This window comes from Pelecanus crispus, chromosome Z (assembly GCF_030463565.1).
Source record: "Pelecanus crispus isolate bPelCri1 chromosome Z, bPelCri1.pri, whole genome shotgun sequence".
Lineage (NCBI taxonomy): Eukaryota > Metazoa > Chordata > Aves > Pelecaniformes > Pelecanidae > Pelecanus > Pelecanus crispus.
In genome coordinates, this window is record NC_134676.1 from 26,517,333 (window position 1) to 26,544,065 (window position 26,733).

Below are 26,733 nucleotides of genomic sequence, written 5' to 3' on the forward strand. Positions count from 1 at the left end.
TTTCCAGGCGATTAGGATAAAGCACTTCTTCAGCAAGAGTGAATAAATCTGGTTCCTGACCATGGGATCAGAGAAGCAGAACCCACCTGACTGACTGCCACAGGCTGTGACCCAGTGCTGCAAGGGTGCCAGAGATGCCTGCAGAGATGCCAGCCAGATGGCTGCAGAAGTGGGGGGACACACCTGGGGAGCAGTCAGAATTGCTCTGGAGGGTGCTGAGCACCTGGCAGAAGGCAGAGGTCTTTGAGGGAGGAGGAGAGGGAATCCGGAGGAGAGCCATAATTGCTCCATCAGGCGAACTCCGAACTGCAAGGTTTTTGTAAAGGGCCTTCAGCAAAACTGCTCAATACCTATCAGAAACAAAAAGGTAATCCTGATACTAGCAGTGTTGGCCTTATCTTTCCTTATCTTATTTGCTCTCCAGAGCACAGCACAAGAAGGGGTGGCCTGTGCTGGCCCACGCTGAGGGTCATGCAGAGCGATGCACAGACCATCTCATCTCTGGTGTCCTTGGTGCTAACTGAAGACTGAAGTCACCCTGTGGGACAACAGCCTGACCAGGAGGTGGTGGGACAATGTGGTATCAAAGGCCAGGGATGGCACTTAAAGCCAGCTGCGGAGACTGGGCTGGCCTGGAGACTGTGACTAGCAGGACAGCTTGGACTAAAGCCCACAGTTCAAAGTGAGTCTGACAGTGCAATACTACTAATCACATCTTAGCCAAAAACCCACCCCAAAACCAGCCCTCAAACAAATACAAAACCTCAGCATGTACAGCTGATTATATGCCTTGGTGTAGTACTCTCTAGCAAGGCTAGCTCCATAAGGTAAGACTTACAGGTTCAAGGAAAAGGCAAAGCAAATAAATCTATACCAACTTTGCTACTAGCTTTTCCTTTCCCAGTTTCATAGCTTGGCATTAGGTTGACTTGAGCACAGCAAAATAAAATAAAATAAAATAAATCAATAGCAATAGTACTCAGGAAGCTTTCAGGACTTAGATGAGTCCACCACAACAGATGCCTAATCTTTTTTCAGATTTTTCAAGTTCTAAATAACCCTCATATATTTTTTAACCTATTTTTCTGCACTATCTGGTGTTATTAAAACCCCATGCAGAACAGAGCAGCACTCTCACTTCAGCTGATATTAGTGAATAAGAATGGGCTGCCCTGGCCCTGCCTATGCAAAAAGCTTGGATTATTCACGTTATCATCTCATTTCCAAGGTTGTGGTCACAGTCCATATTCCTCTACTGGGCAATGAGGTGATGCTTTATATTTTTTAAGACCAGAATGAAAGTCACGTAATTCAAGCATTTTCTCCCAGTGTATTTTCACATGCTACCCTAGTTTTGTATACAACTTTCACGGTGCACAGTACTAGCTGAAAGACCTCTCTCTAGTCAGAGGAAGTGTCTGCCCTTGCAAAAGACATTGTATTGGGTTTGCATGGCAAGATTTTGGTAGTGGGGGGGCTACAGGGGTGGCTTCAGTGAGAAGCTGTTAGAAGCTTCCCCCATGTCCAACAGAGCCAATGCCAGCCAGCTCCAAGACAGACCCACTGCCGGCCAAGGCCAAGCCCATCAGCAACAGTGGTAGCACCTCTGGGATAACATACTTTAGATGGGGGAAAAAAGACCTGCACAACTGCAGCCAGAGAGAGGAGTGAGAATATGTGAGAGGAACAACTCTGCAGACACCAAGGTCAGTGAAGAAGGAGGGGGAGGAGGTGCTCCAGGCACTGGAGCAGACATTCCCCTGCAGCCCGGGGTGCAGACCATGGTGAGGCAGGCTGTGCCCCTGCAGCCCATGGAGGTCCACAGTGGAGCAGATCTCCACCTGCAGCCCGGGGAGGACCCCACACCAGAGCAGGGGGATGTGCCCGAAGGAGGCTGTGACCCCATGGGAAGCCCGCGCTGGAGCAGGCTCCTTGCAGGATCTGTGGACCCATGGAGAGAGGAGCTCACACTGGAGCAGGTTTGCTGGCAGGACTTGTGACCCCATTGGGGACCCAGGCTGGAGCAGTCTGCTCCTGAAGGACTGCACCCCATGGAAGGGACCCATGCTGGAGCAGTTTGCGAAGAACTGCAGCCTGTGGAAGGACCCACGTTGGAGAAGATCGTGGAGGACTCTCTCCTGTGGAAGGGACCCCACGCTGGAGTAGGGGAAGAGTGTATGAAGAGTCCTCCCCCTGAGGAGGAAGGAGCGGCAGAGACAACGTGAGATGAACTGACGGCAACCCCCATTCCCCATCCCCCTGCACCTCTGCAGGGGAGCAGGTAGAGAAATCAGGAGTGAAGTTGAGTGTGGGAAGAAGGGAGGGGTGGGGGGAAGGTGTTTTTAAGATTTAGTTTTATTTCTCATTATCCTACACTGATTTGACTGGTAAAAAATTAAGCTGACTTCCCCAAGTTGAGTCTGTTTTGTCCACGACAGTAATTGGTGAGTGATCTCCCCCTGTCCTTATCTCAACCCACAAGCCTTTAGTTGCATTTTCTCTCCCCTGCCCGGCTGAGGACGGGAGCGATAAAGCGGCTTTGGTGGGCACCTGGCGTCCAGCCAGGGTCAACCCACAACAGACGTTCACAATGTTTCAGCTCCATAAATACAGATGTGAAGCCACTGACATCCAGGGACGAAAGCCAGTGCTGCCTTTTTTCCATGTAGACACTTCACATCCAATCCTGTTGGCACACATGCTGTCAGTCTCTTATTTCCATGCTAGGACATTGGCTCAAACCTTTTGTTAATTCTTGAACACACTGACAACTGGTTTTGTTCTTCCTGTCATAATAGCTCAAAACCAGATTCTTCTTATCGCCTCTTCCTGCTCCTCACATTCCTCTGCTTCTCATGACGACTTCCATGCTGTGCCTGCTGGGATTTCAGGTTTCTAGTCCAGCCTGGCAGGCTGGGCACGTTTCCTTATGTATCATACCAGGGAAGAGTTTTCACCTCCCCAGCTGCCAGAGAAGTCGTGTTCAGACACACTGAGTGAGGTCTGTCTACCTGTGCTACACCACCACCATCACAGAAGTGTAGGCAGCCCATCAGCTTTCTAAAATCCTCCAGAGCCTCCCTTCATCTGCTTCACATCAGGCCTTGTCACTCCTGGTATCATCAAAACTTGTTGCTGTTTGCTGCATATCACCTTGCAAGCTGAAAACAACCCAGATAAAATGACCAAGATGTCAAGCTCTGGTGATGGCCTGCACTGATAAGACCTCTCATCACCTGAAGGCTCCTACTTGAACCCTGAAGGCACAGTGTAGAGGAGGTGGAAATTTGTACCAGCCAGCTTGCCTTCCAAACTGAAGGAAATATTTTCTTTTTCTGTGTTTGTGCCATTGTTCTGTACATTCCTGTAGTTTCTGCCTTTACCATGCTGCCCCTTTCCCCTGTAGTGATCCGTATGCCCAGCGAGGTCTCTGCCTATTGCTCTGCATTTCCTAGGGCTATAGCTCATCCAACTCCTTCTTCAGGGTAAGAGAATTAGGAGCCACAGAAAGTCGCTATTTTAAACCCAGCCTTTCACTTCTTAACCTACTGCTAGCTTGCTTTGGTGTTAATGATGACCCTTCTAGCAACACAGTGGCTCATGCATCTGTCCAAATTTAAACAAATAATTATTTAAAAGCAGTAAGACTGCTGCTTGCACTGCTACAAAGCTGATTTTATTAAGAGTAGCTGGGAGCCAGGAGCTGGGCCAGTCTCAGACATTTTGTTCCATCCTCAACACTTGCAAATGCCTGGGAAGTGACACAACCCGCTGCAGTGCTGGTCTCTTTCCAGACGTCAGGTCATGGCATGGCACAGTGGCATTACCAGTCACAGCTTCACACGCTGCTTGCGAAACCGCAGCACCTCTGTGCCCAGGAGGTCTGCCTCGCTGCTGCATTCTGGATTTTCCACTGTACAGTTCGTGGAGGGAGCACAGGTAATTGAACAAACACCCTGGTCTGGCTGGGAGACTTCCTTTACACAGTGATTTAATCACTTCGTTGAGACCTAACGGGGAACTTCGCAAAGTCTGAGTGTTATTTTAGATCCAAACTGCAATCTAGACCTCTATCAAGGACTCAGCTAATATAATGTAAAAGGCTGAAGAGAAACAAAACACAGTGTGAAGTGTATTTCCCGGCTGCAGCTGCTGGTGGGGGCCGGGACGTGGGGTGGGTTCACCAGCTGCACCTCTCCTGGCTGCAATGCCCCCGCCTCAACGCTTCGCCCTGTTCAGCTGCTCCTGGTGCCCTGTAGCTTGAGCTTCCATCCCGCCGTGCGGGGTGCTGGAAAGCCCCTGCTTCCCACTGCTCTCACCTTCCCTGTGCGTGTGCCTGCAGCCAGCAGAGAACAAACAGCCCTGGCAACCCCTTCTACCCCAGCCCCAGGCAGGTGCTGCCTTATCTAGGAAACTAAAATCACAGACCCTTTCCCCCCGTCTCTTTCTTTGCTTTGGAAAGAGTATGGCAAGCTTTTACTTGGGAAGACAAATCCCCATGCTCTCCTTCTCACTCTCCCATTTGCCATCGTTCCACTCCTTTGCTCTCCTGGATGCTGCAGCATCCTTCATGTGGTGGGCAGTCCCCTTCTCCACTTTGCTTCCCCTTTCATCCTTTTCACCACTCATCCTAAGCTAGACTTGTCTCTGAAACTTCCACACCTCTGATCTTGTGGAAGAACGGCTTCATTTAAAAAAAAAAAAAAAATCCAGAACTCGAGGACTTTCTGCTCATTTACTGGTCTTAGGTTATCACTAAATGAAGAGATAACATCATCTCCATACCCATTCCAGGCAAACCACCTACCTGGAAACACATATAAATTAGCTGCAGAACACACAGGCACATCCAGAGATCTCCGCACTGCAAAAGGAAATCGTCCGGGAACGATCCCAGGGACAGAACCATGTCAGAGCAGCTCATCCACCATGTAGTTGTTAGAGACTCGAATATTCCAGTGGGTACATAAACCAGTTAACCAGTAAACTATCTTCCTACAGCTAGACTTTAATCTCACTGTTACCAATACAAAAATTAAAACCTATTAATTTTATACTCAGGTTTGCCTTAAAACACACAATACATGCTTTCAAAACATTTTTCCCGTTTAGATAATTAATTCTACATGGAGCTAGAAACAAAAGACATCTGCACGATCTGTCTATCAGATAGTAAAACGCCCAAAGGCAAGAAAATAGCGCATGAACCCTCTGAAGATCAGTGGGTTATTTATGCTGATAAGAGCGCGATGCCTTATCCCATCTTTATAACAGTTTCTGATGTCATGTGTTGGTCTCATTACTTGCAAAAAACCCTGTGTTAGGAAACCAAATTATTTCAAGATTACATCAAAAAGGGTAAAAAAGATGTGAACCCCAAACTATTCTGCTTTTTATGTGCATGCATCATAATTTTGGAGCAAGTCATAAGCTCTGCTGTCGCTTTCGGGATCTGGCTCCCTGCAGCTGCTGCAGAGGAACCGGTGTGGAAGCGGAGCGGGTCGGTCAGGGCTCAGGGGTTAGTGCCTTTCGGCTTCTGCCACAGGGGCACTTCTGACCTTGGGCCAGTCATCTTGCTGCGTAACTCTCTTATGAAACAGGAATGAGGATATTTAGCATGCTTGAAAGGTGGAAATAGGAGCCAATGGGGAATTTCCTGCTGACTGCGGATGTTGCACAACCAGGTGCTGTTCAACTGCATGCAGAGGAAGACAAAAGCAGCAGAAAGTTTGGGGTTGTTAAAAATAAATCAATGACGGCAGGGTCCGGGACAGGCTGTCTTCAGCCAAGTTTGCATATTGGTTACATCTCCTCTAAGCTCTATTTTTACAACGGGGCGGGGAGCGGGGAGGAATCTGTTCTGCAACAGGGGCTTGAAAACCTGTTTGTCAACAAATAATTAACTTACAGCCTGAGTAAGTATGTCTCAGGGGCTCAGCCCGGCTGTTCTTGCTTAGCCAGCACCTCCCAGGAGCTCTGCGCAGGCAACTCGGCACAGGAGAAGGCTCTAAGCTCAGCAACCACACTGACATTTGCAGTAACAGAATTTAAGCAGTTAAAGAATCAGTTTTGTTAACTTTACTAAGCTATTGCTGAGTGCTTGGTGCAGTTACCATATCTGTGCCAAGCCCCAAATTTAACATCTCCTTTAATCTAATTAAACTAATCACATGGATTTAAATATACTCAGGTACGACTGAGCACAGCTGTTGAAAACCTCTCCGGTAGACTCTGACCTCTCTTGTTAGTAAGACGGTTAAGGATAGAGATGAACTCTGCAATTCCTAATATAACCGAGAGCTAAAGGGAATGGTCGCTGTGATTTAATTAAGCGGTGAGATGCAACGCCTGAGTTTGCATTGCAGAAGCTGCCAACCAGAAGCAAGACCCAGCTGCCGGGAGCTGCTAACAGGCACCCGTGGAGAAGCCATCCTCCCAGCGCGAGCAGTAAATAACTCCAAGGCTACATAGATTTCCCTCCCTTTAAGGGAAAAGTTAGCTATTCACACTTATCTTTTACAATTTGAGTTTTATTATTAGCCATTTAATTGCAGATTGCATTAAAAAACTATCAAGTCAGTTGTGTTCTAGCTGTCTGCAGCGAGTAGCTCCATTCCACTGACTTCAGCTGGTTTTCTCACAGGGCTGCACCCATGTGCAAGCAGCATTTATCAGCACGTAACCCCTCTCTGCCTGTACAGGACCGCAGAGTCAACATCCCCCTCAGGAGAAAAGCAGCATTACACACCAGGAGTGTCCCCCGACTTCTTTGGAAAACCAGCAATTTATTACCTCTGCAAGCAGGTTTTCCTACAGTCCTGGGCTATGTTTCCCTGTTTGACTTTCGTTCCTGCAGCACTCGGGGTGGGTTATGCCTCTCTTCTGCCATCTTTTTCTCTCCCAGTGACCATCAGCAGTGTTGGAAAGCGCTTTGAACTGTGATACCGTTTGTCAGAGCGGTTTGTCAACGCAGGATGGGTCCACAGCACTGAGGTTTCAGGAACTGCATGACCCAAATTTCTTAAAAACTCATTTCTGGAAATACCTTAAAACTGTCAACATCAATGTCTTTTTGTTCTTCCTACAGTATCCACACAAAATTGATAGGCTTTGCTCAAGACAAGGAAGAAAACTTGCGACCCAGTACATGCCAGGGGACTCTCAGGCCTCAAGGTCTGTTTCCGAGACCCCCAGCGCTGGCGCGGCCGGAGGTGTCTGTCCGTGTGCATCAGGTTGCAGACGCCTCTGCGTCCTGCACAGGACCAGGGCCATGCGCTGGGCGCCAGGCCACTGCCTCACTCGTTATTTTCCTGATGGTAGGAGTGCAATATTAGGACAACAAACTGTTTCTGTACAAGAGCTATTAAGAAAAAAAAAAAAAATAAAAAAAAAATCAAAGTGATAAAATATTCCTCATTGCACCCTAAAAATCAGCCACACAAATCATGGCGGGCGGTGGTGAGCATGTACAAGTTTTTCCTTTTTTGGGGAAGAAGAGACTGAAGGGGGAAGGACAAGCAGGAAGGGAGAAAGGGTCATAAAAAGGAACAAATTTCAATGTGCCATTATAATCTTTGACCATTTTCTCCCTGACAAGCAAATCTGCAGAGCATTTAAGATCAATATGTGACAAAGAGTCAGCCAGAGAGGGAGGAGCAGAGGGAGATGGCACTTGAGCTGGCACGCCAGAGGATCTTTAAATAGAAAAGGTTTCAGGGAATTCAGGGCAGGCACTTGACTGCACAAATCTTAATTACAGCCATATCCATCCAAAACACCCCCCATTAACAGCTCCCCTTCTCTCCCCCCCTGCCCGCTTTTTATCTGTGGCAATTGGGGAAGGGGGAAAGGCATTAAAACCAGCACCGGGCCCCAATCCTGACATCCCCCCTGGGATGCGCTTTGGGATGAAGCTGCCAGCTCCCCCCGAGGCTGCGAGTCCCTGGGGAGACAGTACCTGTTTGTCAGCTCCTCTGCTTCCTCCGGGTCCACAGCCTCCTCCTCCTCTTCTTCTTCCTCTTCTTCTTCCTCCTCCTCTTCCTCCTCCTCTTCTTCATCCTCTAGGAAGGACGAGGTCTCGGACGCCCTGTCGCACTGGGCGCTGCGGTACCGCTCCATGCCCTTCCCAGCTCAGGCCCTCGACGGTGATTTTTACCCCCGACCCTGTCCTCCCCAGGGTTGCCTGAAGCAACTGTCATCCCCAGCAGCTCTCGCTTCTCCTGACTCAGGGCAGTCTTTAAATAGAAGGCAGCGAAGTTACAGCGCCGAGTCGCTGCTGGTCCTACCCCGGGTCCTAGCACCAACCGGGTGCCAGGACACGTGGCAGAACCCGACGGCCGTCTGTCCGGCTGCTCGCCACCTTGGCGTGCCCGCCGCTGCCGGCGGGGTGTTCTTACAGACGAGATGGGGTCAGGGAGGAAGGGGCTGGGGCCCCAGCAGACCTTCCCAAGCCACCTCCGGCGAATTTGGGGTGGCCGGCACCGATGAAGCGGAAGGAGAGCTTTCTCGTGGCCCCCAGAGAAGGTGCATTTCGCACGTCCAAAAGCAAGTGCCACCCCTGAGCGCACCAGGGGACCCAGAGTGCCTCAAATTAGAGCTAAAGAGGTCAAATACAATTACTACCACACACCTTTAGTAATTAATACCATACCGTAAGAGGTATCAGACGCAGGGTAGTTTTTAACACCACAGAGGGAATATATTTGAACCCCCAAATTTGCCAATGTATTAAATCACAGGACATTTCAAATTTCCTCTTTGAGTGGACTTGAGCCAGTTTTAATTTAAAGCAAACTACATTATCATGTAGGGTTTAGGTTAAACCACATTTACCTTTTATTATTCTGCATTTCACACCAAATGCAGTGCTTTTCACAAAGTGGAAATATTTCCAACCTGTACTAGCCAAGGTAATGACTTCTTCCCTCCCCCCCCCCAATTATTTTTTAGAAGAGGTGGAGAAGCACCAAAATTCTGATTCTAAATAAAGAACTTCCAAGTTATTCCAGATATAAAACATTGTATACACAGTGTAACTCTAATCCCTTTTTTCTTTTTTTTTGTTTGTTTTTTTTTCTTTAAATAAATAGCTGGTTATATATCAATCAGCGAACTTTTCCTTGTGTACAGAAACACTCAAGAAGGTATTTCTGAGTACAAGCTCTCTCTACAATGCTAAATTAAAATTCTACTGGCAGATTGACTTGAAGTAAAATATTTCCTAAACAGTACGTGTACGTACAGATAAAACCTGTCTGCTCTTTTCACCTACCGGCTGAGTTACACAATTTACAAGATCAGAACATAATTTCTGGAAGAAGTGTACTTGAAACAGATACTAACTTAAACTCCAGATTTTAGGATGAGCACAGAGACAGTGTACAGAGCACAATGAAAGTTAAGGTAGAGGACTTCATATTCTTTACATGGGGAAGACAAGAGCACTACAATCTTCTAGAAATGCTTATATACGAAGCATACATATATTGCACAAGTTCTGATTCAGTCTTCAGCACAGCAAGAGGAAGGTGAGTACCCTTTTACCAGTACCCCTTCAAATTATTTTCAGACTAGTGCTCTCCCTTCTGTACTTCTGACAACTTAATTTGACCTGTAAGTTGACCAAAAAAGCATATTCTTTCATGCTTTTACTACAAGCATCATACTCTGTAAAATCAATGAGGGAAAGATTTGTATCAAAACACACAAGGATTAGAGAAAACAAGACAAACATAACAAAAACAAGCACTACAAAATACATGTGAGATAAGCCCAAGCAAGTAGAGTCCAGTAAGGTGACACTCTGACGAACTTAAATTTAACACCAGATACACTGTGAAGTGAGTCCAGTGATCCAAGTTCAAATAAAGCATTGGTTTCAAAGAAGCATTTAGGATGCTATTCACAAACACTAACTTTAGGTTATCTATAAATTATCTTACATCCTCTTACTATGGCTGCCCATTTCCCCCAAATAACCATGTCACCCTTCAATCCGAGTCTTAAAATCAGTTTATATGAACTTTTTGTAAGGGTTTTCTTAAAAGTAACCTCTCATACTGTCAGAACACCTGAAGGTACAGAGAGTACGCTTATGCAATCACATTTTAGGAGAGGTGAGAGCAAGAGAGCTAGAAGAGAAACTTCAAGTTTCATAGTATACAGCCTACGCCAGTGCTGCACTACTGTTACCGAATAGGAAGCTCTTTCTAATACAAGTGTACAGGCTCCTGTACACCTCTGAGCCTGTTAATTAAAACCACTGCTAGAAGACTAAAGAGATTTCCCAAAATCCTGGACCAGACACTAGTAGTTTTGTATAAAGTGAGAAATGACCAGCAAACCCAATGCCAAAATACGTACTCAAAACTAGTCCTAAAGTAAAAAACAGAGCTGAACTAAAGCATTTTTATTTCAAGGTAGTAAGAAGCCTCAGAGAAGTTAGCATCCTGCATACATGCTGAAACCTTGGTCAGCCATGAAAAACACCTTTTACCGAAGACTTCTCGAAAAATTTCCTGCAAGTTTGTATGCCAAGGGATAGGTGTGTGAAGGTTTCTATTTTGAAGGTGACAAGAAGGGAAAACTTTACACTAAGATTTATGATAGCCATTAGTGGATTTCTTGCTCTGGATACCTGCCCGGAGTAGATGAAAATCCAGGTCATTAAACTTCTGACCAACTTCAGACTATGCAGAACTGAATCCAAAGTTAGTTAAAGTTCAGCTCCTACTCACTTTCCCCGAATCATTTATTTTGCAGTATTTTATCTGAAGTTTTCTGACTAAGTTGCAGCCCACCATTTAACAAATACCATTCTGTTCACTCACTGTTGTTCCAGTTGTCTGGCACTTCCACAGAAAGTGGTGCTGCTCTTGTTTGCCTTGACAGGAGAACAATATAATATGACATCTGGTTGAAATTTGTTTTCCAAACCTCTCAGATCATTTTTTAATATGTGAAGGCACTGCCACTTTTTACCCACTAGCTTCTTTTGCTCTAAGCTAAACCATGTTACACCATCTTGTACCTTGCTTAGCTAACACAGTAAATTACTGGGGAGTTTTCTGTTGTTAGAGAGGATGCAATGAACAGGCTCATCCGCAGACAGTTGGGGAAAACTACCATCTAGACTTTATATTTCTGATTATAAACGTAGCTTATCAGAAGTACATAAACTTGAGGAAAAAACCCACAAAAGGCTTCTTTTGAAAGACACAGGCCATTGTGATTACAGACCTTGGCTTGTATTAAAAAGATCACTGAGCTGGTGTGTCAACTTTTATGGAGTTGCACAGAGGTACCGCAATTTTTTTAACTATTTAAAAACAGTTAGGAAAGAGCGGTGTCAAACATAAAGCAGTAATTTAAGGTGTGAGATATGTCGACACCTTAATTGATGCAATGCAGACTCGTAAGAGAGAGACACGGATAAAGTTTTGTGCCGCACATCCAGCTCACCTGAAATACATTTTTGCCAGGTTTGAACATGTATGTCCCTTCTTAGTTATCCTGCATTGGGAACATTTTACATTTTCTACACAAACAGATAGCCAGCACCTTTTTAAAAAAAGAGCAGCCCCCTCCCCTCCCCAAAATCCATTTAGGGCTTTGAATCCAGACATCATCCTGTATTAAAAACCTGTGCTTCCATTTTACATAAAGCAGGTCAAAGTGAATGTTTCACTGAGACTTATAAAGAGGAAGGGCAGTGAGGGGGAACATACGCATGGAGGGAGAACATTTTAGTGGATTGCTAGAGTCGGATTAAATCTGAAAGAGTGTTTAAATTGCAGAAGGAAGCTGTTTTAAGAAGCAAGCCAAAATCTTACGTAGACTAGATAATGATGAAGCGTGTAGTAAGTAACCTTGCAACAAACAGTTTACAGTTTCTAGAACTTCTAAATTGTAAAATTTGAATAGTGTGCACAAGAAGAAATAATGCTTGTTATTTTACACAGTTATAAGGGTTTTCATAATCTCGTTAGAGATGGCAATAGATTTTAACCTGTATACAGAGGCAGCACAGAATAGCCATTTAGAAGTTTATGATTTGCAACAGGGGCCTTACCTTTACAGGGCATTTCCTCTTCTACTTAATTATATGAAATATTTTGAATATGCAGTACAAAATAACATAAACTGGAAAAATGAGCTGTATCTTCTATATACAAACTTTATTTCACTGGACACCATACAAAATATTAAACTTAAAAAAATGAAAATATTAATTTGACATCAATGCTAAGTACAGTTTTAACAATTAATTGGTCTTCAATAACAAATACGTGAGAGGCACAAATTGTGCTACAGCAGGTCTAAAAGAAGGTTCACAATGTTTTATTGGAAAAGGTAAAATTTTCAAGGTTACTTATTTAAATTTAATTTACAGTAGCTGACCAATTACAAATATTATTAAACAAAATCAAAACAGAAGCCCAGCTCATTGTAGCAGTGGCAGGGTTTTGAGGTGAGGTTTGGGAGGGTTTGGTTTTTTTTTGGTGTATTACCCCCCCTATCCCCCCCGCCCCAGAGCAGACTTCATTACTACTTCAAATATGTGAAAGGAAGCACTAAAAAATACCTTGCTTACTCTGTGTGGATATGAATCATTTGTGTGTATTGATTTGTCCTTTTTTATTTCAACTTCTTTGTAGTAGAACTGTTGCTTGAAAATTCCAGTTTACAGTTCTTGATATCCAGAACACTACCAACCATAATCTAGCTTAATTTTCATAAACTGTTGCTGCTTGTTCCATGTAAAAGGGAAATAAAGCTGGAAAGTGCCAAGTTGAGAAAAAGTGCTCACTGCAATTAAGCAGATGTAAAGCACGGGCTGTCTGTTCATCAAGAAGTGGGTATTGTGTGCAATGCCTTAAGGATATAGTGAGACTTGTACATTGTTTAGCTCTGAATGTCTTTATTTCATGGTTAAATGTGTCTGAATTAATGATTACACAGATTATGGAAACAAGTCAGTATATTCCCATACCCTCCTTAAAATGGATTTATTTTTGTGGTTTGCTGTTTCACTTTCTTCTAGAAGTCAACAATGCAAGCATTCTCAGAAAACATATCTTTGAATGAACAGCTGTATTAACAAATGTTGATAATAAAATATGCAATCTTTCTTATAAACATTTCCTTAACAAAAGTTTACAGAGAAAAACATGTCATAAAAAACCATGGGGTAACTGCCTCTTGATTTTGATACTTTTCTTTATTTCAGCAGGATCCAATAAGAAGAAAGTGAAAGAAGTTGGTTATCTTTTCTGTATGGTTGTTCTTAAAGGTAATATACAGTTCAGGTCTTTCCTGTCTCGTAATACCTGCCAAGACTGGGGAAAAAAGTACAAGGTTTTAAAAGGCTAAATATTGCTGCCATTAATACTTAAATACCATTGTAAGCAGTAAGCCTGACAGATCCACAAAAATAAGGTTGACATTTTTCCCTTCCTTGAAAAGAGAGGGTTTTTTTTGGGGGGTGGTGTGTTTTGGTGGTGGTGTTTTTTTGTTTTTTGGTTTTTTTTTTTTGTTTTTTTGTTTTTTTTAAGGGAACAGAAAATCCAAAAGGTACACAAAATGCAATGACCTACCAAGGAAGGTACAGCCTTTCAAAAAGAGAGTGGATTTGTGGAGACTGAGATGTTAACATTTAAGCATTACATTGATATTTTGACTGCAAAATAATTGTCTCAAATTCACCCATGTCAAAGTTCCTGATACAAGATGTTATGACATTTCCAGAACTTAATTGTGTCTTTCAAATAGGTTATTTAAATTTTCTTCTGTATTCTAGTGTGAATTCCAGGACACATCTGTCACATCTGTTAGGCCATGAACCTGCAAGTAACTGCATTGACCCTCCTGTCTTTATGCAGAATTCATTTAAACCACAATGTGTAATGAAAACCACAAGAAGAATAATCTCTCAAGGGCAATGAGAAAACAGATTCCTTAGGCTTCTTAAAAAAAAAGTGCAAGATATTAGTAAGTACTTGCTGTTTTAAGCAACTGTCATTCCTTATGGTTCCTAGTAAAAAGGAGATTTTTTCAGGGCCGTAACACTCTAGCGTATAGGCTTCCAGACAGCTAGAATCAACAACTGCTTTTACATTTTTCAGAAAACACCACAGGTTTGAAACCAGGTTTTTTAATTGAAAACTCTGAGAAGTTCACTCTGCAATGAAAGAGCCCAAACTACATTGAAAACCACTGCTTTAGCAGATTCACAAAATCAAGTATTTTATGTAAAAGTATGTGAACAGTTCAGTATTTTGTATGCCAGCATGGTTAAACAGAAGGAAACTGGCATTTCTGAACAGAATTACAAAGCAAAAAATTTGCTTTTCTGACTGAGGCATCACCGTATAGCATTTCTTTTATTACAAGTATCTGGTATTGATTCCTTTTTGCTGGAGAAGCCCTCAAGATACTTAAGGACTTGATTAGCTGGAGTAAACAGGAGCCTCCAACAACAGCATAACAGGGGAGACTAACTGGTTAAAGCTGAAGCCAGTTCTGTGCACTAATCACTAGTCATAACTACATTATGAATAGTCAGAGATCTCAGAAAACCAGAATTTGAGCTGCAATTCCGAATGCAATGCCTATGACAGGAGACAAGCATAAGAGAGCTGGTAGTGAGGATTTTTAGAAAAAGGATGTTTAACCAAGGCCTAAATTTTCATTTGCTTCAAAGTGTCCTTGCCTCCTCCACTGACTGGAACAGTGAAAGCTCCGGTTTGAACTACTCATGTTCTAAAATTATGAGTGTGGTCTCCCTAAAGAAAAGTACCAATTTAATTCAGTTTTCAAAAGACAGCAGAAAACCATTGGGTGGTGATACTTACAAAAAAGCGATAGTAAGAAGTATAAAACTTTATTATCAGCCAAATTCATGTAGGAAGAAATAATGAATGAAGATAAAGTTGCAATTCTAAAGCTATTAACTACCATTAGAATTTTACACACACAAGAAAATCTGAGACAAAGTGTTTACTATTTCGAGTACCCATTTCAACTTAAGCCTGATGCTTAATGGCAGACATTATTAAATACTCTTACTAAATAATTTTCCACAAAATTTTTTAAAAATACATTTGTATTATTTATATAGTAGAAAGCACAAAAATGTTCATAACACAAACATCAGAAACAGGCAGGTTCAATGACTAGCATTTGTATAACTATCTTGAAAACCAAAGTGACCGGAAGAATTAAATGAGATGTACTTTTTACCTTCAGAAATTCACCTTTGATAATATCAAATTTCTGTTTTTCATGTACAGCTCTAGCAGTGTTTGTCCCATCAAAGGGCTCTGCAAGATCAAACATAAACATTAAAAGTGTTAAAAAACCCCTAGAGTGAGGCTGTCTTCACTGCGCAAGTAATCAGACAAAACCCAGAGGAGTCAACATATCATTGCTTCCCAAGAGTGTTTCGAGTGGCTGATTCTATTGTGCTTCTCAATCTTTATTTCTACACAACATTCATCCAAAACAAAGCCCCAAACTCTGAATGGTCTAATGGTATGTAATATATAACAACGTCAGGTTATTATAGCTATTGAAGCACACTATGATTGTGCTGAATTTACGCAATAGTATTTATTTGTTACTGCTTAATGGTCTGTGATGACATCAGAATATGATTTTGCATATTAAAATGCTTTGAAACTTACTACACATGTACCTCTTGGAACTATTCACTTTAATCTCATTCAACAGCTTCTCAGTGAAATACAAGGAGTACAGTAAAACATTTACTGTAACTTTTTATATAAGATGTACCAACTGCTGTAAAAAATGTATTTATCAGTTCATACCTATTTTACAATATCTATTCATAGGTTAACAATTTGGGGTTTCCACCTTCTAACAGACTACAAATTTATGTGATGGTTTCCCTTTTTTTTTTGCTAACACAATTAATACTTTGGAACTTTTTTTTTTTAAATTGAAGGATTAAAAAGTACTCCTTGCTACTGATAGGGTTGCCAATATTAAAGCAATAGATACTAAAAGCTTCTGATGCAGAGACTATGCATTACAATGCACTACAAAACAGACTTTATAGTCTTTTTTGCCTTACCAGAGAACTGCTTAAGTAACATGGTATATTTCACACTGGCAGAATGTATGAAAGTCCTTAAGGGCCACAGAACCACAAAGTATTTGCTAGATGAGGTAGCTTCTTTGTTTAGTTGGTTATGAAATGCTTTTGTTCAGATAGGGACATATAGAAAAATAAAGCATTTAACAGACAGCAGAAGGGCTTATGCCATTATGGAGACTGGGACTTCAAATATGGAACATGCTCTATGGCACTGTTTTTTTATTTCTGCAAGCTATTCAAATTCACAAAGAAATTGCTTCATGCAATAAATGTATCTGGCAGGTTTCTAAAAGGTGTATCTTCAAACTACCTATAAAGTGTTCAGTGGATGTTTACAGGCAGATTTATTTTACTTTAGAATGCATCATACATTTAGAGTGGAACAAAAACTGGCAATCAAATAGATATAGTTCTCTGAAATCAGTCACATAATTTGACACAGTGACCAACTGCCACTAAGAATTCCATGTCCCTTACCATGTGAAGCAGTACAGCATTTCTTTTGTGTGTCTTAAATGTGATATTAACTGTTTCTTTAATGTTAGGATCTTTATGTACTTTATGTTGAATCACAAGATACGTATTTTTTAAAGCAACAACAGCAAAGATGTACAGTCTTCTGAAACCGTCAATGGGAAAAAAGGTACACTAGTCACAAAAGCTGACTCACATCTTCCCTTTATTCTTCCTGCATATTTACTGACAGTCAAAAGACAAACTCATTCCCTGGAGTGCAGCAAGAACAATTTTGCAATCAGCTACTATTTACACCACTACATTTTCTAACCATCAAGAAAGTGAGAGTCCATTGTAAGTTATTTCATTCACACAGAGATAAGAATATTAAAAGAAAATAGGTAATACAACACTGATGCTTGAGGGAAAGGCTAAAGGGAATCATCTTTCCAAACGAAAATACAAGAAATCATAAAGCTTCAGAACTACTGCAAACCAAGCCCTGAGGAATTATTTTTAGAATTATTTTTCACATGTGGATCTGAAAGAAGCATGAATCAGGTGCAGCTTAGATGGCTTCTGATCCAGTTTCCCTAAATGACTACCAATTTAATTGTTTCACAAAATTGCTGTTTCTAGCTTTTCCAAACTGTCTTTTTCAACAGGAGAGTGTATGATGTTATTTGATATAGACAAGATTTAAACTGAAACCAGAACAGTCACTAGCAATTTAGAGCTTCTAACAAGGAATGTTCACAAACACTAGCTAAAAGCAGTGTTCTCTGCATCCCCATAATGGTAATACCCTGACATTTTAAACTGTCTGAAAGAGCATCTCTACTGTATTTGTTCGTCTATCAGCAGAAATACAAGTGAGAATCAGTCTTAGGGCCAATAAAAATTAAACCAGAACACAATTTTTTCTTCAAGCGAGCCTAAATACAGCGCTACATGGAGAATTATGGCAACTTGTAGGCATAGACTTGTGTAATCTATCAACAAATATATTTAAAGCATTAAAAATATATGCAATAATACCAATTACTGAAATTTCACTCTGCTAATTGGAAAATCTGGCAAAGACTTGGAAACCAGAATATGTTCACATGTTTAGCTAGCTTTGAAAAGCTTCTTCTCAAAGTACACAGAAGTTTACATACTTTGTTAAAACTAGTTCAGCTTAACAGCTGTTATAAGCATGAAGCCTACTTTGAATTGAAATAGGAAATTTATTTTTTCCCTTTCAATTTAGAAGTAAAAACTTGGTATGTGAGGCTAAAACCCGCTCTTAAAATTGAAGCACACTGTAACAGGAAGGAATCAGATGTGCCACCTATAGAAAGTTTTGCTTTTTTAATAGTGCAAATGCAAGATGCAGTCTTAAAGTTCTATGTAATCAAGCCCATTTAATACAAATTCTAAAATGCCTATTTTGTATGTTCATATTCTATTTTCCAACCTGACAGAAAGAAAACCCAATTATTCAACCACATTGTAATGTCATAAAAAAATTGAGAAACATACAGCCCCCCCGCAACACAGCGGATCAGCATCATGTGACAGCAGCAGACACAGCTGCCCAGCATTCCCACCTCCTACATTCAGACCAGAGCCTTGGCAATGTCTGCACTGCGCTATCCCGAATCATTTCAGCTGTGCAGATACTCTAATTCTCGCATTTCTTATCTCTGAGACTGCAGAGTCAAGTGTGCAGTCATCTTTCTGTGTATTTTTTTCCCTATGACTGGTAGTTGATTTTTTCCCCCAAAAGTCAAATAAAGAACAGGAATCCCATCATGTGGCTTCACACTGCTGTCCATATGATTACCGCCAAGTTGGTGAGCTCTGGGCCACGAAATAACTAATTTCACCAGTAGGCAATTATTCTCTGCACAGAGCAGCACAAATGCAGAAATTACGTGCACACACACACAGGTGCGCTCCCCACCCCAGCAATCTTGAGGAGTGTCTGTCCAGCTACAAGGCTTCTGCCTTATCCCCCTCCTCCCCCAGCAAAATTGTCCCAGTTTCTAACAGCTCTTTCCATAGCATTTGGCTCCTGTCCATGTTCTATTCCTCTTTTATCCTTAAACTTCAAACCTTGATATCCTGATCCTAATAGCATCCACTTATTTACAGCTGGGGCCCAGACCACCTCTCCCATTTCAAACCTTCCCTCTTCACCCCAGTGTCCTAAACCACCTACTTCTAACTCTGCTCCCATGCCACCCTGGTTCCTTATCCACACTCCCTTGTCCAACCAATTCCCCTTCACCTGCTGCATTCTGATTCTCACTCCCCTTTCTTACCTCTTTGTGTTAACTGTTTCCAGTTACACAGCACCTCTCAGTCCCTTCCCTGCTTCTCTTTGCATTCTCCTAACATATCAGTCCTTCTCTTGGTCCATTAGCTTCTCTTTCCCTGTCTGAGCTTCATCTCCTACGCATGCTAACTGTTCATCTTCTCCATATAGATTCCTCACAGCAGCTGAAAGCCATCAAGAGCACACGAAGCAGGTTCCCTGTATAGTGCTGCTGCCCAGTTCAGCCTGCACTAAGAAGGTAGAGACCTGCAACTCCGAAAGGTAGCCTGAGTTTACACTCCAGTTCTGGAGGGCATTATACAGTCTCTGCAGAAACTGTACATTCATAAGCCAGCCAAACCCAGTAGCAACAAGGGGATCGACATAACGCATAATCTAGTCACTGCTAGGACTTGGGATGCCAGAGTATTTCAAGAACAAAGAATATTCTTAGACAGGAATCTGAGTATGTGCCCACTGTGTTTTTTCAGACGCTCAATCTTGGCAAAACTGACGACTATTTTTGCAGAGCAAGAAAACACATACTACTGTCATAAAGTCCATTCCTTGGCAAAGTCCTAATCCCTGTTCCCAAAGTAACAGGGCAATGAGTCCTCTTGAAGAAAAGGTCAAGAGAACTATTTTTAAACACTATAGAACTTAAAGCTTCCTTCTCAAATGTTTTTGATGGGACTGCTTCCAAAACTATTTACATTGCTTAAACTTCATTTTCTACATAAATATAATACATGTGTGCATTATTAAAAATACAACTAAGGTTAAGTCTAATTGAGATTTATGTGTTTAGTGTCTTAACAGTTAAAAATTATAATGCAGCTTTACATTTTACCTTCTACACAAATAAATTTGTTTCTCCATTCAATACCATCAGGTCTTGGAATAGCTTTGGCCTCGCGAACTGAAATCATTTGATGGCTCCAACTAGGGAAAAGGAAAACAATTTGCAGAACTTTTAACTCTTGAGTCTATAATAATGTCAGTTTACATTAAAAAAAAATGTTAAATTGCTATGTCGTAAGCCTGGATAACACAGTACTTTATAATAATGAGTAATTTAGTGTAACAGTCTAATCTTCATACTTCACTATATAAGAGTAAGGAATGATGTGTGGGAAACAAGAAAAATCTTCCACAAACAGAATTTTATTTACAAAAACATCTACAAAGCAGAACATCACAGGTATCCATGAGTAACATATATCCACAACAGAATAATTTTTTTCAAAAAACAGTGTCAACTTGAATAGGGACACTGACATTTATTTCTAAGTTCAAGAGAAATTATGGCCTTAAATCTTTCAGAATTTTCTGGGGGGAAAAAAGGAATGTAAGGAGTTTAAGTGCAGATTCAGTCACATACTGCATTCCATTAAAAAAAAAAATTCAACAGCATAAAGATAGCTTGCTTACAAGCCAGCATTCCTGGTGCAAGGAACCTATTATTAGAAAGCACTAACACTTTGTATATGCTGAATTTTAGATCTCCTACAAGTGTAACAGAGCAACAACTCAAATACCCGTTTGAAGATATTCTACTGCTTTCTGCACACAATTTTCCAACAACAAAACCATAGGAAACAATCACACCGAAACAGGAACAGCAGGCAGTTTACAGGGCAATCTTCACGATGTGCCAAGCATCTTTATGATCTTTATGATGCTTGGCACAACGGTATGCCAAGCGTAATGGAAGCCAAAGCAACCACTTGCAGTTTTATGTTCTGATCTACCCAGGCAGTTTTCAGCTGCTCTTAGCTAAAGCAGGGAAATACCCTATCAGTGAAACGCCTGGATCACCAACAATATGTCACCATATGCCTTGACTAAATGGGGGTTAGAAACAGCTGGGTAGCATGCTAGTGTTAGGTACACCTGACATGATCTCCTGACTGAATCAATTTTTTGACATAATGCAAAGAGAGAGGAGCTTGGCTGGGTGCGTCAACCACCTGCAGTAAATCTGTAAATATCAACTGTAAATCAAAATACAGTCTATAATTCTTCAGTTAAATTTGGAAGAACTCTTATGCTCCCTAGGCCACAGATCAGCTGCCATAACTCCGTTAAGTCAGTTTATACTAGCTAAAAATCTGTGCCTGTAATTCTACAAATTATCTTGGATACAACTCATGATCAAAACCACTTATGAAAGTGAGTTCTTTGAATAACTGTACTTCCATAGAACACATACGTAACTCTTCTATTTAAGAATATGAATAGGGCCTATTTCAAAAAGGTGCAGGACACAGCACATGAAGCATAGTTTACGATACCTTGGATTACTTTTTCACCCAATGTTGTGTATATTTAGATTTCTCTTGATATATTCTTTTGAAAATTAGTACAGGTGATGATCATTTCTAGCATTCAATGCAAACTAAAGCTTTGATTCTAACTCATCACTCTCTCCTTAATTCCCATAGCAGACTACTTTTGCAGAATTGGAGATATTCTGAAGCACCAAATACTTTCTTACCATGTCTTTTAATACACTACCATCAACACAAGCTTAACAAGAAATTCAGATGAATTGCTCAGAAAAAACAAACACAAAAAAAGACAAAAGAGAGAAAGCATGTGACTAGAGCATCAAAGAAGCTTAAACTGCAGCTCCAGAACATTAGTCATGAGCAGAAGGCAGCAACAGTTCAACTTTTCTGCTTTTTCTAAAAGCTTATTTAAAAATCAGAGAGATCCAGGCCGGGGGGGGGGAAGTCACGCAACACAGTATTTGATCTGTGTTTGGTTAAACCAGGCAGTATTGTTTCACTTCAAACATATAATTTTTCTCTTGACTTCTTTTTCTCTAGGTTATACTTGGCTTGATTCCTCAGCAAAAAATAAATGCATTTATAATACACTGGTTTAGCAAAAAGCAACGAAAAAGGTGACATTTCTAGCTATTTAAACAGCTTTTATTTAAACTTAAAAACCCCCCTACTTTATCTAATAGTCTCATTAAACCTTCACTAACCCTGCCTTGGTACCAAAATCAGCCCGAATTAGAAATGAATTACCAATAGCAAATGGTTTGTGTATCAATTTAAACCATTTTGGCTTGCACACAATAACTTAATTACTGCCAAACAAAACACATATTCTCTGCATACACACTTTCAATCCGTAAGTTAACATTAACCATTTAAACATTTCAATTACCAGTTATTTCTGGTGTCACCGCCCATATTAGGTATGTGCTCCTCATGAAGGCGGCAAGAATTTGAAAGAAAAAGACCAGGCATTTCCAGTTTTAAGTGTGTATGAATACACTACAAATAGATTTAAAAGCTTATCTTTTCCAGGGTGTTCTTATAAGCCAAAGCCACTTGCATAAACACAGTAACATGGGTACAAATTGCAAGCATATTTAATTCCATATACTATTAAAAAATGATCCCTTTATTACCTGACCAGTTCTACCTTGAAGAGAGCTGTCAGCAACTGTATGTTATATTTTGTCACAATAATGTAAGCAATCTTTTACCATGTTCACCAAATACAACTTTATCAGTGAATGACCTTAAACAACGGCTACATAACTTAAAATAATGAATTTAAGAGAAGTGCAGTCCCAAAGGAGACAATCTCCAAGTGCCCTAGCAGTAATTTCAGGGGAGCAAGGCCTTGCTTCAAGGTCTCACTTTGTAAACAGCCAGCCAAGTGAAAACCTGCTGCTTTCACTCATAGCTGCAGAAATGAAATCAGATACTCTCTCCAGAGGGCCTGGTAAACATGGGCCAGCTTCCAAATATTTTCTTTTGAGAACACCTCCATATATTTTTTACTTGGTCACATTCACTGAGTGATCAGCAGACCTCTGACAGTTTGAAATACTAAAAGTTAAAATGGAGTTATAAGCATACTTCTAGCCAGCTGTATCATACAAAACATTATGCAGACTTGAACTCTTATGGCAAGCTAATTATACAACCATGTCAGCAAATCAAGCTTTGCCGTATGTAGTGCATAAGTCCAATACATGCAGCAATTTCCAAATCACATTTCTGGTAATTTATGAAGGGGGATAAAAATTACTTTTTATGGACACACCAAAAATCCCAGAGTAGGACTGTGGAATGTGCACTGTATAAATACATGGCAATCAGCAATTTTCGGAAAGAGCTTATAGTCTAAATAAACAAAGCAGATTAAAAGCATAAGGGAAAAAAGCATAGCACAAGGAGATAAACCTATTCACGACTGCACAGCGTGCAAGGTTCCTGTTTCTTCCTTTGAGCCACTCCTGTTCCTTCCTTTGTGCCCTAGTCTTTGGGCCCATCCTGCCCTTAAATATTATTCACTACATCAAGTAAAATAAAACATAGATTTTAACTGAAATACCTACTGGCCTTTGCTAGACTGAGAGGTAAGTTTAAAACAATGTATCTCCATCTTCCCTTCATCTTCCTGACCCAATACATAGTTGATCAGTTACGCATTCCAGGCAGGTGGCATCAATGACTCATTCTGTCCAAAATTATGATCTTCACACATGATCTGATCATTCTTGACTGCATGCTGTTCTTTCAGCAAACAGATCCTGTGTATCAAATGTGGTAGTATTGTGTCCTACTCCGTAGATAGGAATCTACAAAAGTCACTCTTACAAAAATTGAAGTAGTATTCTCTTTAGGAATCTTTTCATCAAACACATTACAGTTCAATAGTGAAAGTTCACTGGCACAGTACAGGTCATCTAAATGTGACCTAACTTAATAGTCACAGTATCTGAAATATAATCTCGAAATTTCTGTGCATAAAGCCACTACTAAATGTTTTACAGGGAAAGCAAACACTGAAAAAAATATTGATTAGACCAATGAAAATACTCAACACATTCAGGAGTAAAACACTAGTTCTTCCATGAAAGGCAGAACAGAGCCCAGTGTTGTGTGTATTTAATTTTTATCCGCATTCCCACCTATAATGTTGTTTCCATCAGCAACTTGAAAGCAAATATAACAGATACTGTGGATAGTGTGATACTGTACTTGTTCTCATTGCCTGGCTATCACACACACACAAATGTTTAAACACTACATTCTGCCTGCCTTTTCCCCAGCATGGGTATTAATTTGGGTTTCTCTTCTGCAGCCAATTATCAGTTTTTATGAAACTATATGGAATTTTAGTATCTTCGAGACACACACCCTGCTCCTTTCAAACAGGATTTATAGTTATCAGGGATACACAGATGGTCAAGTAAACAGTATACCTGACTAAGTTTGATTTCTGTAGCAGAAAGAGTTAAAAATAATATAGGTTGCTGCATCAGGTGCGTCATTTCCTGATACGACTTCTCAGCTATGTAAACATTTTCAACACAGGAATTCCAATGGCTATTTTTTACAGGTGGGTTTGGTTTTTTTTTTTTTTTTTTTTAAAACAGGCTACCACCAGTCAAATGCTTAACACTAGAAAAACAAGCCAGATATTCTTTTTTTGTTTGGTTCATTGCTTTTTAAAAACCTTTTCCTCCCTTGATGTCAGCAACTATCCTATCTTCACTGTCCACTTTTTCAAGCTTTGTTTTAACCAGAAGCTCCCCTGTGCCTTTATGATTAAATTTAGGTAACATTTTTTCCTCATTTATGATCATCATGAAAAATAATATTCAGGGATTACCATCAGTTCAAGTACTGATATTGCAGCATTGTTAGTCTTCATACTTCTTAGTATATCCGGCATATCTAACAGCAGACAAGAAGAACAAGTCTTCCTGGACCAGCTGCTGACTTACACAGAAATCTGCTCTTGACTGTTCACAAGCACCCAAACCAGAAAAGTCAAATTAGGTATTTTTGCTGCATTTGGACAAGATCTTCTTTGCTAGTTTGCACAGGTAAACCAGAAACCTCTTCCTTAGCAGAAAAGATATTTACTTTCATATATATGAAGATTAACAGCTCGTTACACAGACAAATAGTAAAGGATGCATCTAATGTCCCACATTAATTAGGAACTCAAGGACATCCTCCAGCAGTGTCTTCTAATTCACCTGTTTAGCAAACAGCACCTTGCCAGCTGAAAAGATAGGTACTCAGGAGAAACTTTTAGGATGAAATACCATTCCCTTATCTGCAGAGATCGTTGAAGGAAAATCATTTATGTGAAAATCTCTCTGAATCAGGGTTAAGCATGCACAAAATGCAATTAGTTCATGAACTGCCACAGGCCATCTGGATTTAGCTTACATATTCCACACGTGGTGCACACCCCAGAGATGTTTTCTTATAAGGGTTTCATGATTGTTCACTTCTTACATTGAGGTAAAATACAAACACTTAAAAAATTATGACTATCCAGCAGTTATACATTTTGTTCTCCTTCCAGGAAATGGATATGATGCACATACACAGGACAGCAACATATATGAACGAACTGCCTCAGAAACAAGTTCTTTAGAAGATCTTTAAGCTTACTGAAATAAAACCATTTGATATTTTATATGGACAAGCACTTTTTCTGAGAAATTCTCGAGTGACAATTTGGCAAAGTGTTGGTAATCTACAGCTTTCTGAGATGCCCTCACAACTTCAGTTTCTCCTTCTCTTCTGTGAAGTCCAGATGCCAAAATTTAACTCAGATTCTAGCAAACCAGCAAAGTTAGTGAACCAACTACACATGGGAGAATTCATCACTAGGTGTGGACTATATTGACATATATTATAGCCAAAATAAGGAGCCACCTGGTCAGCTACCTCCGTTGACTCAATACCTTAAATTACAACTAAGAAAAATAGATTTTTCTCATACATGGACAGGCAGTTTTAGAATAGTGTAAGGTAACAAAACCCAGCTATTTTTAAAGGACCAAGCTCTTTAACTTCTGGCACCTATTTTACAGGATGGCATGCTTGGCTAAGCAAAAGATGTCAGACACTCTTTATCAGCACTCCTGTTGTCCTTCAGTCTTTTCTCCCGTCTCCTGTCAGTCAGTTACCACTCCTGCATTACTACTATTCTTTCTCTTCAAGTGTTATAAAGTATTGCTATACTGAATAGAAGGAATCAAAGCTTTGCATATCCTAAAACACTAAGATGAGCTTATTACTTACTCAAATTCTGTGGCATAATATTTGAAGAAGCCTATTAGCAAATCTCCAAGGCTTGACCCATTTTTTGAGAGGTAAGGAGGAATGGTACATGGAGCTTGATGAACAAGATGCAACTGCATAGTAGGATCAAAAGATTCCTGTCAAAATAAAAACAGAGAGTATGTATATACACACACACACAATCTTAATCTAGGTGCATATATTTTTCACAATAAAAAGGCTGGCTATCATTTGCTTATTAGAAGTTCAAGGACATCTTAGCAAGTGAAGGACTCTTCCTCTTGTGCTCCTCTGTTGGATACTAGTTACTCCCCCCTGAACTCAGGTAGAATCATCTTGCACAGGAGTGTCTGAGACAATCCCTTGCCTTCTGTTTGCTAAAGAATTTTAGCAAATGGGAGAATCCCTGAACTGGACTTACATTTACATGCTAGTAAAACTACATGAGCAGAAGCTGAGTAAGGTAGCCTGCACTGAGCTGGCTGCAGTTAAACTGAGATAGGGTAGGTGAAGCTAATGCACTTATCGCCTAGTTTCCATAACTGTGGTACAGAAACTATCCAAAAGGAAGGCCTGACTTATTTTTCCCACAGTATAGAGTTAAAATTGCATATGAAACCCACTGGCTCTAATATGAACCTGCATCTTCCCACATAATGAGTTCAAAGACTGCAGCAGCACCTCCTCTAGCCAACCTATCTGAAAGAATAAAAAAAAAAAAGTTATACAAAAAACCTGAATACACAGAATGCAGCGTTTAAGCTGAAGTATGCTTTTCT

General features: G+C 40.7%; 2 protein-coding genes across 6 annotated transcripts in view; both read right to left on the reverse strand.

Annotated features, from left to right (window-relative positions):
* The window catches only part of CMYA5 (cardiomyopathy associated 5), a 48,171-nt gene extending 40,053 nt beyond the window's left edge, over positions 1-8,118 (reverse strand). Inside the window, exon 1 of the mRNA XM_009493824.2 lies at positions 7,958-8,118. Within this exon, the coding sequence (XP_009492099.2) occupies positions 7,958-8,118 (161 nt within the window). The remainder of the gene's footprint in view (positions 1-7,957) is intronic.
* Positions 8,119-13,200: 5,082 nt separating this feature from the next.
* Positions 13,201-26,733, reverse strand: part of TENT2 (terminal nucleotidyltransferase 2) — a 51,173-nt gene continuing 37,640 nt past the window's right edge. For 3 of the 5 annotated variants that reach the window (XM_075725857.1, XM_075725859.1, XM_075725856.1), the window contains 4 exons: positions 25,955-26,091; positions 19,726-19,817; positions 15,241-15,320; positions 13,201-13,337 (listed from right to left, as the gene is read on the reverse strand). In XM_075725857.1, the coding sequence (XP_075581972.1) occupies positions 13,263-13,337; positions 15,241-15,320; positions 19,726-19,817; positions 25,955-26,091 (384 nt within the window). In that variant the 3' untranslated portion in view covers positions 13,201-13,262. The remainder of the gene's footprint in view (positions 13,338-15,240; positions 15,321-19,725; positions 19,818-25,954; positions 26,092-26,733) is intronic. The other 2 variants (XM_075725858.1, XM_075725855.1) reach the window with 1 other exon arrangement.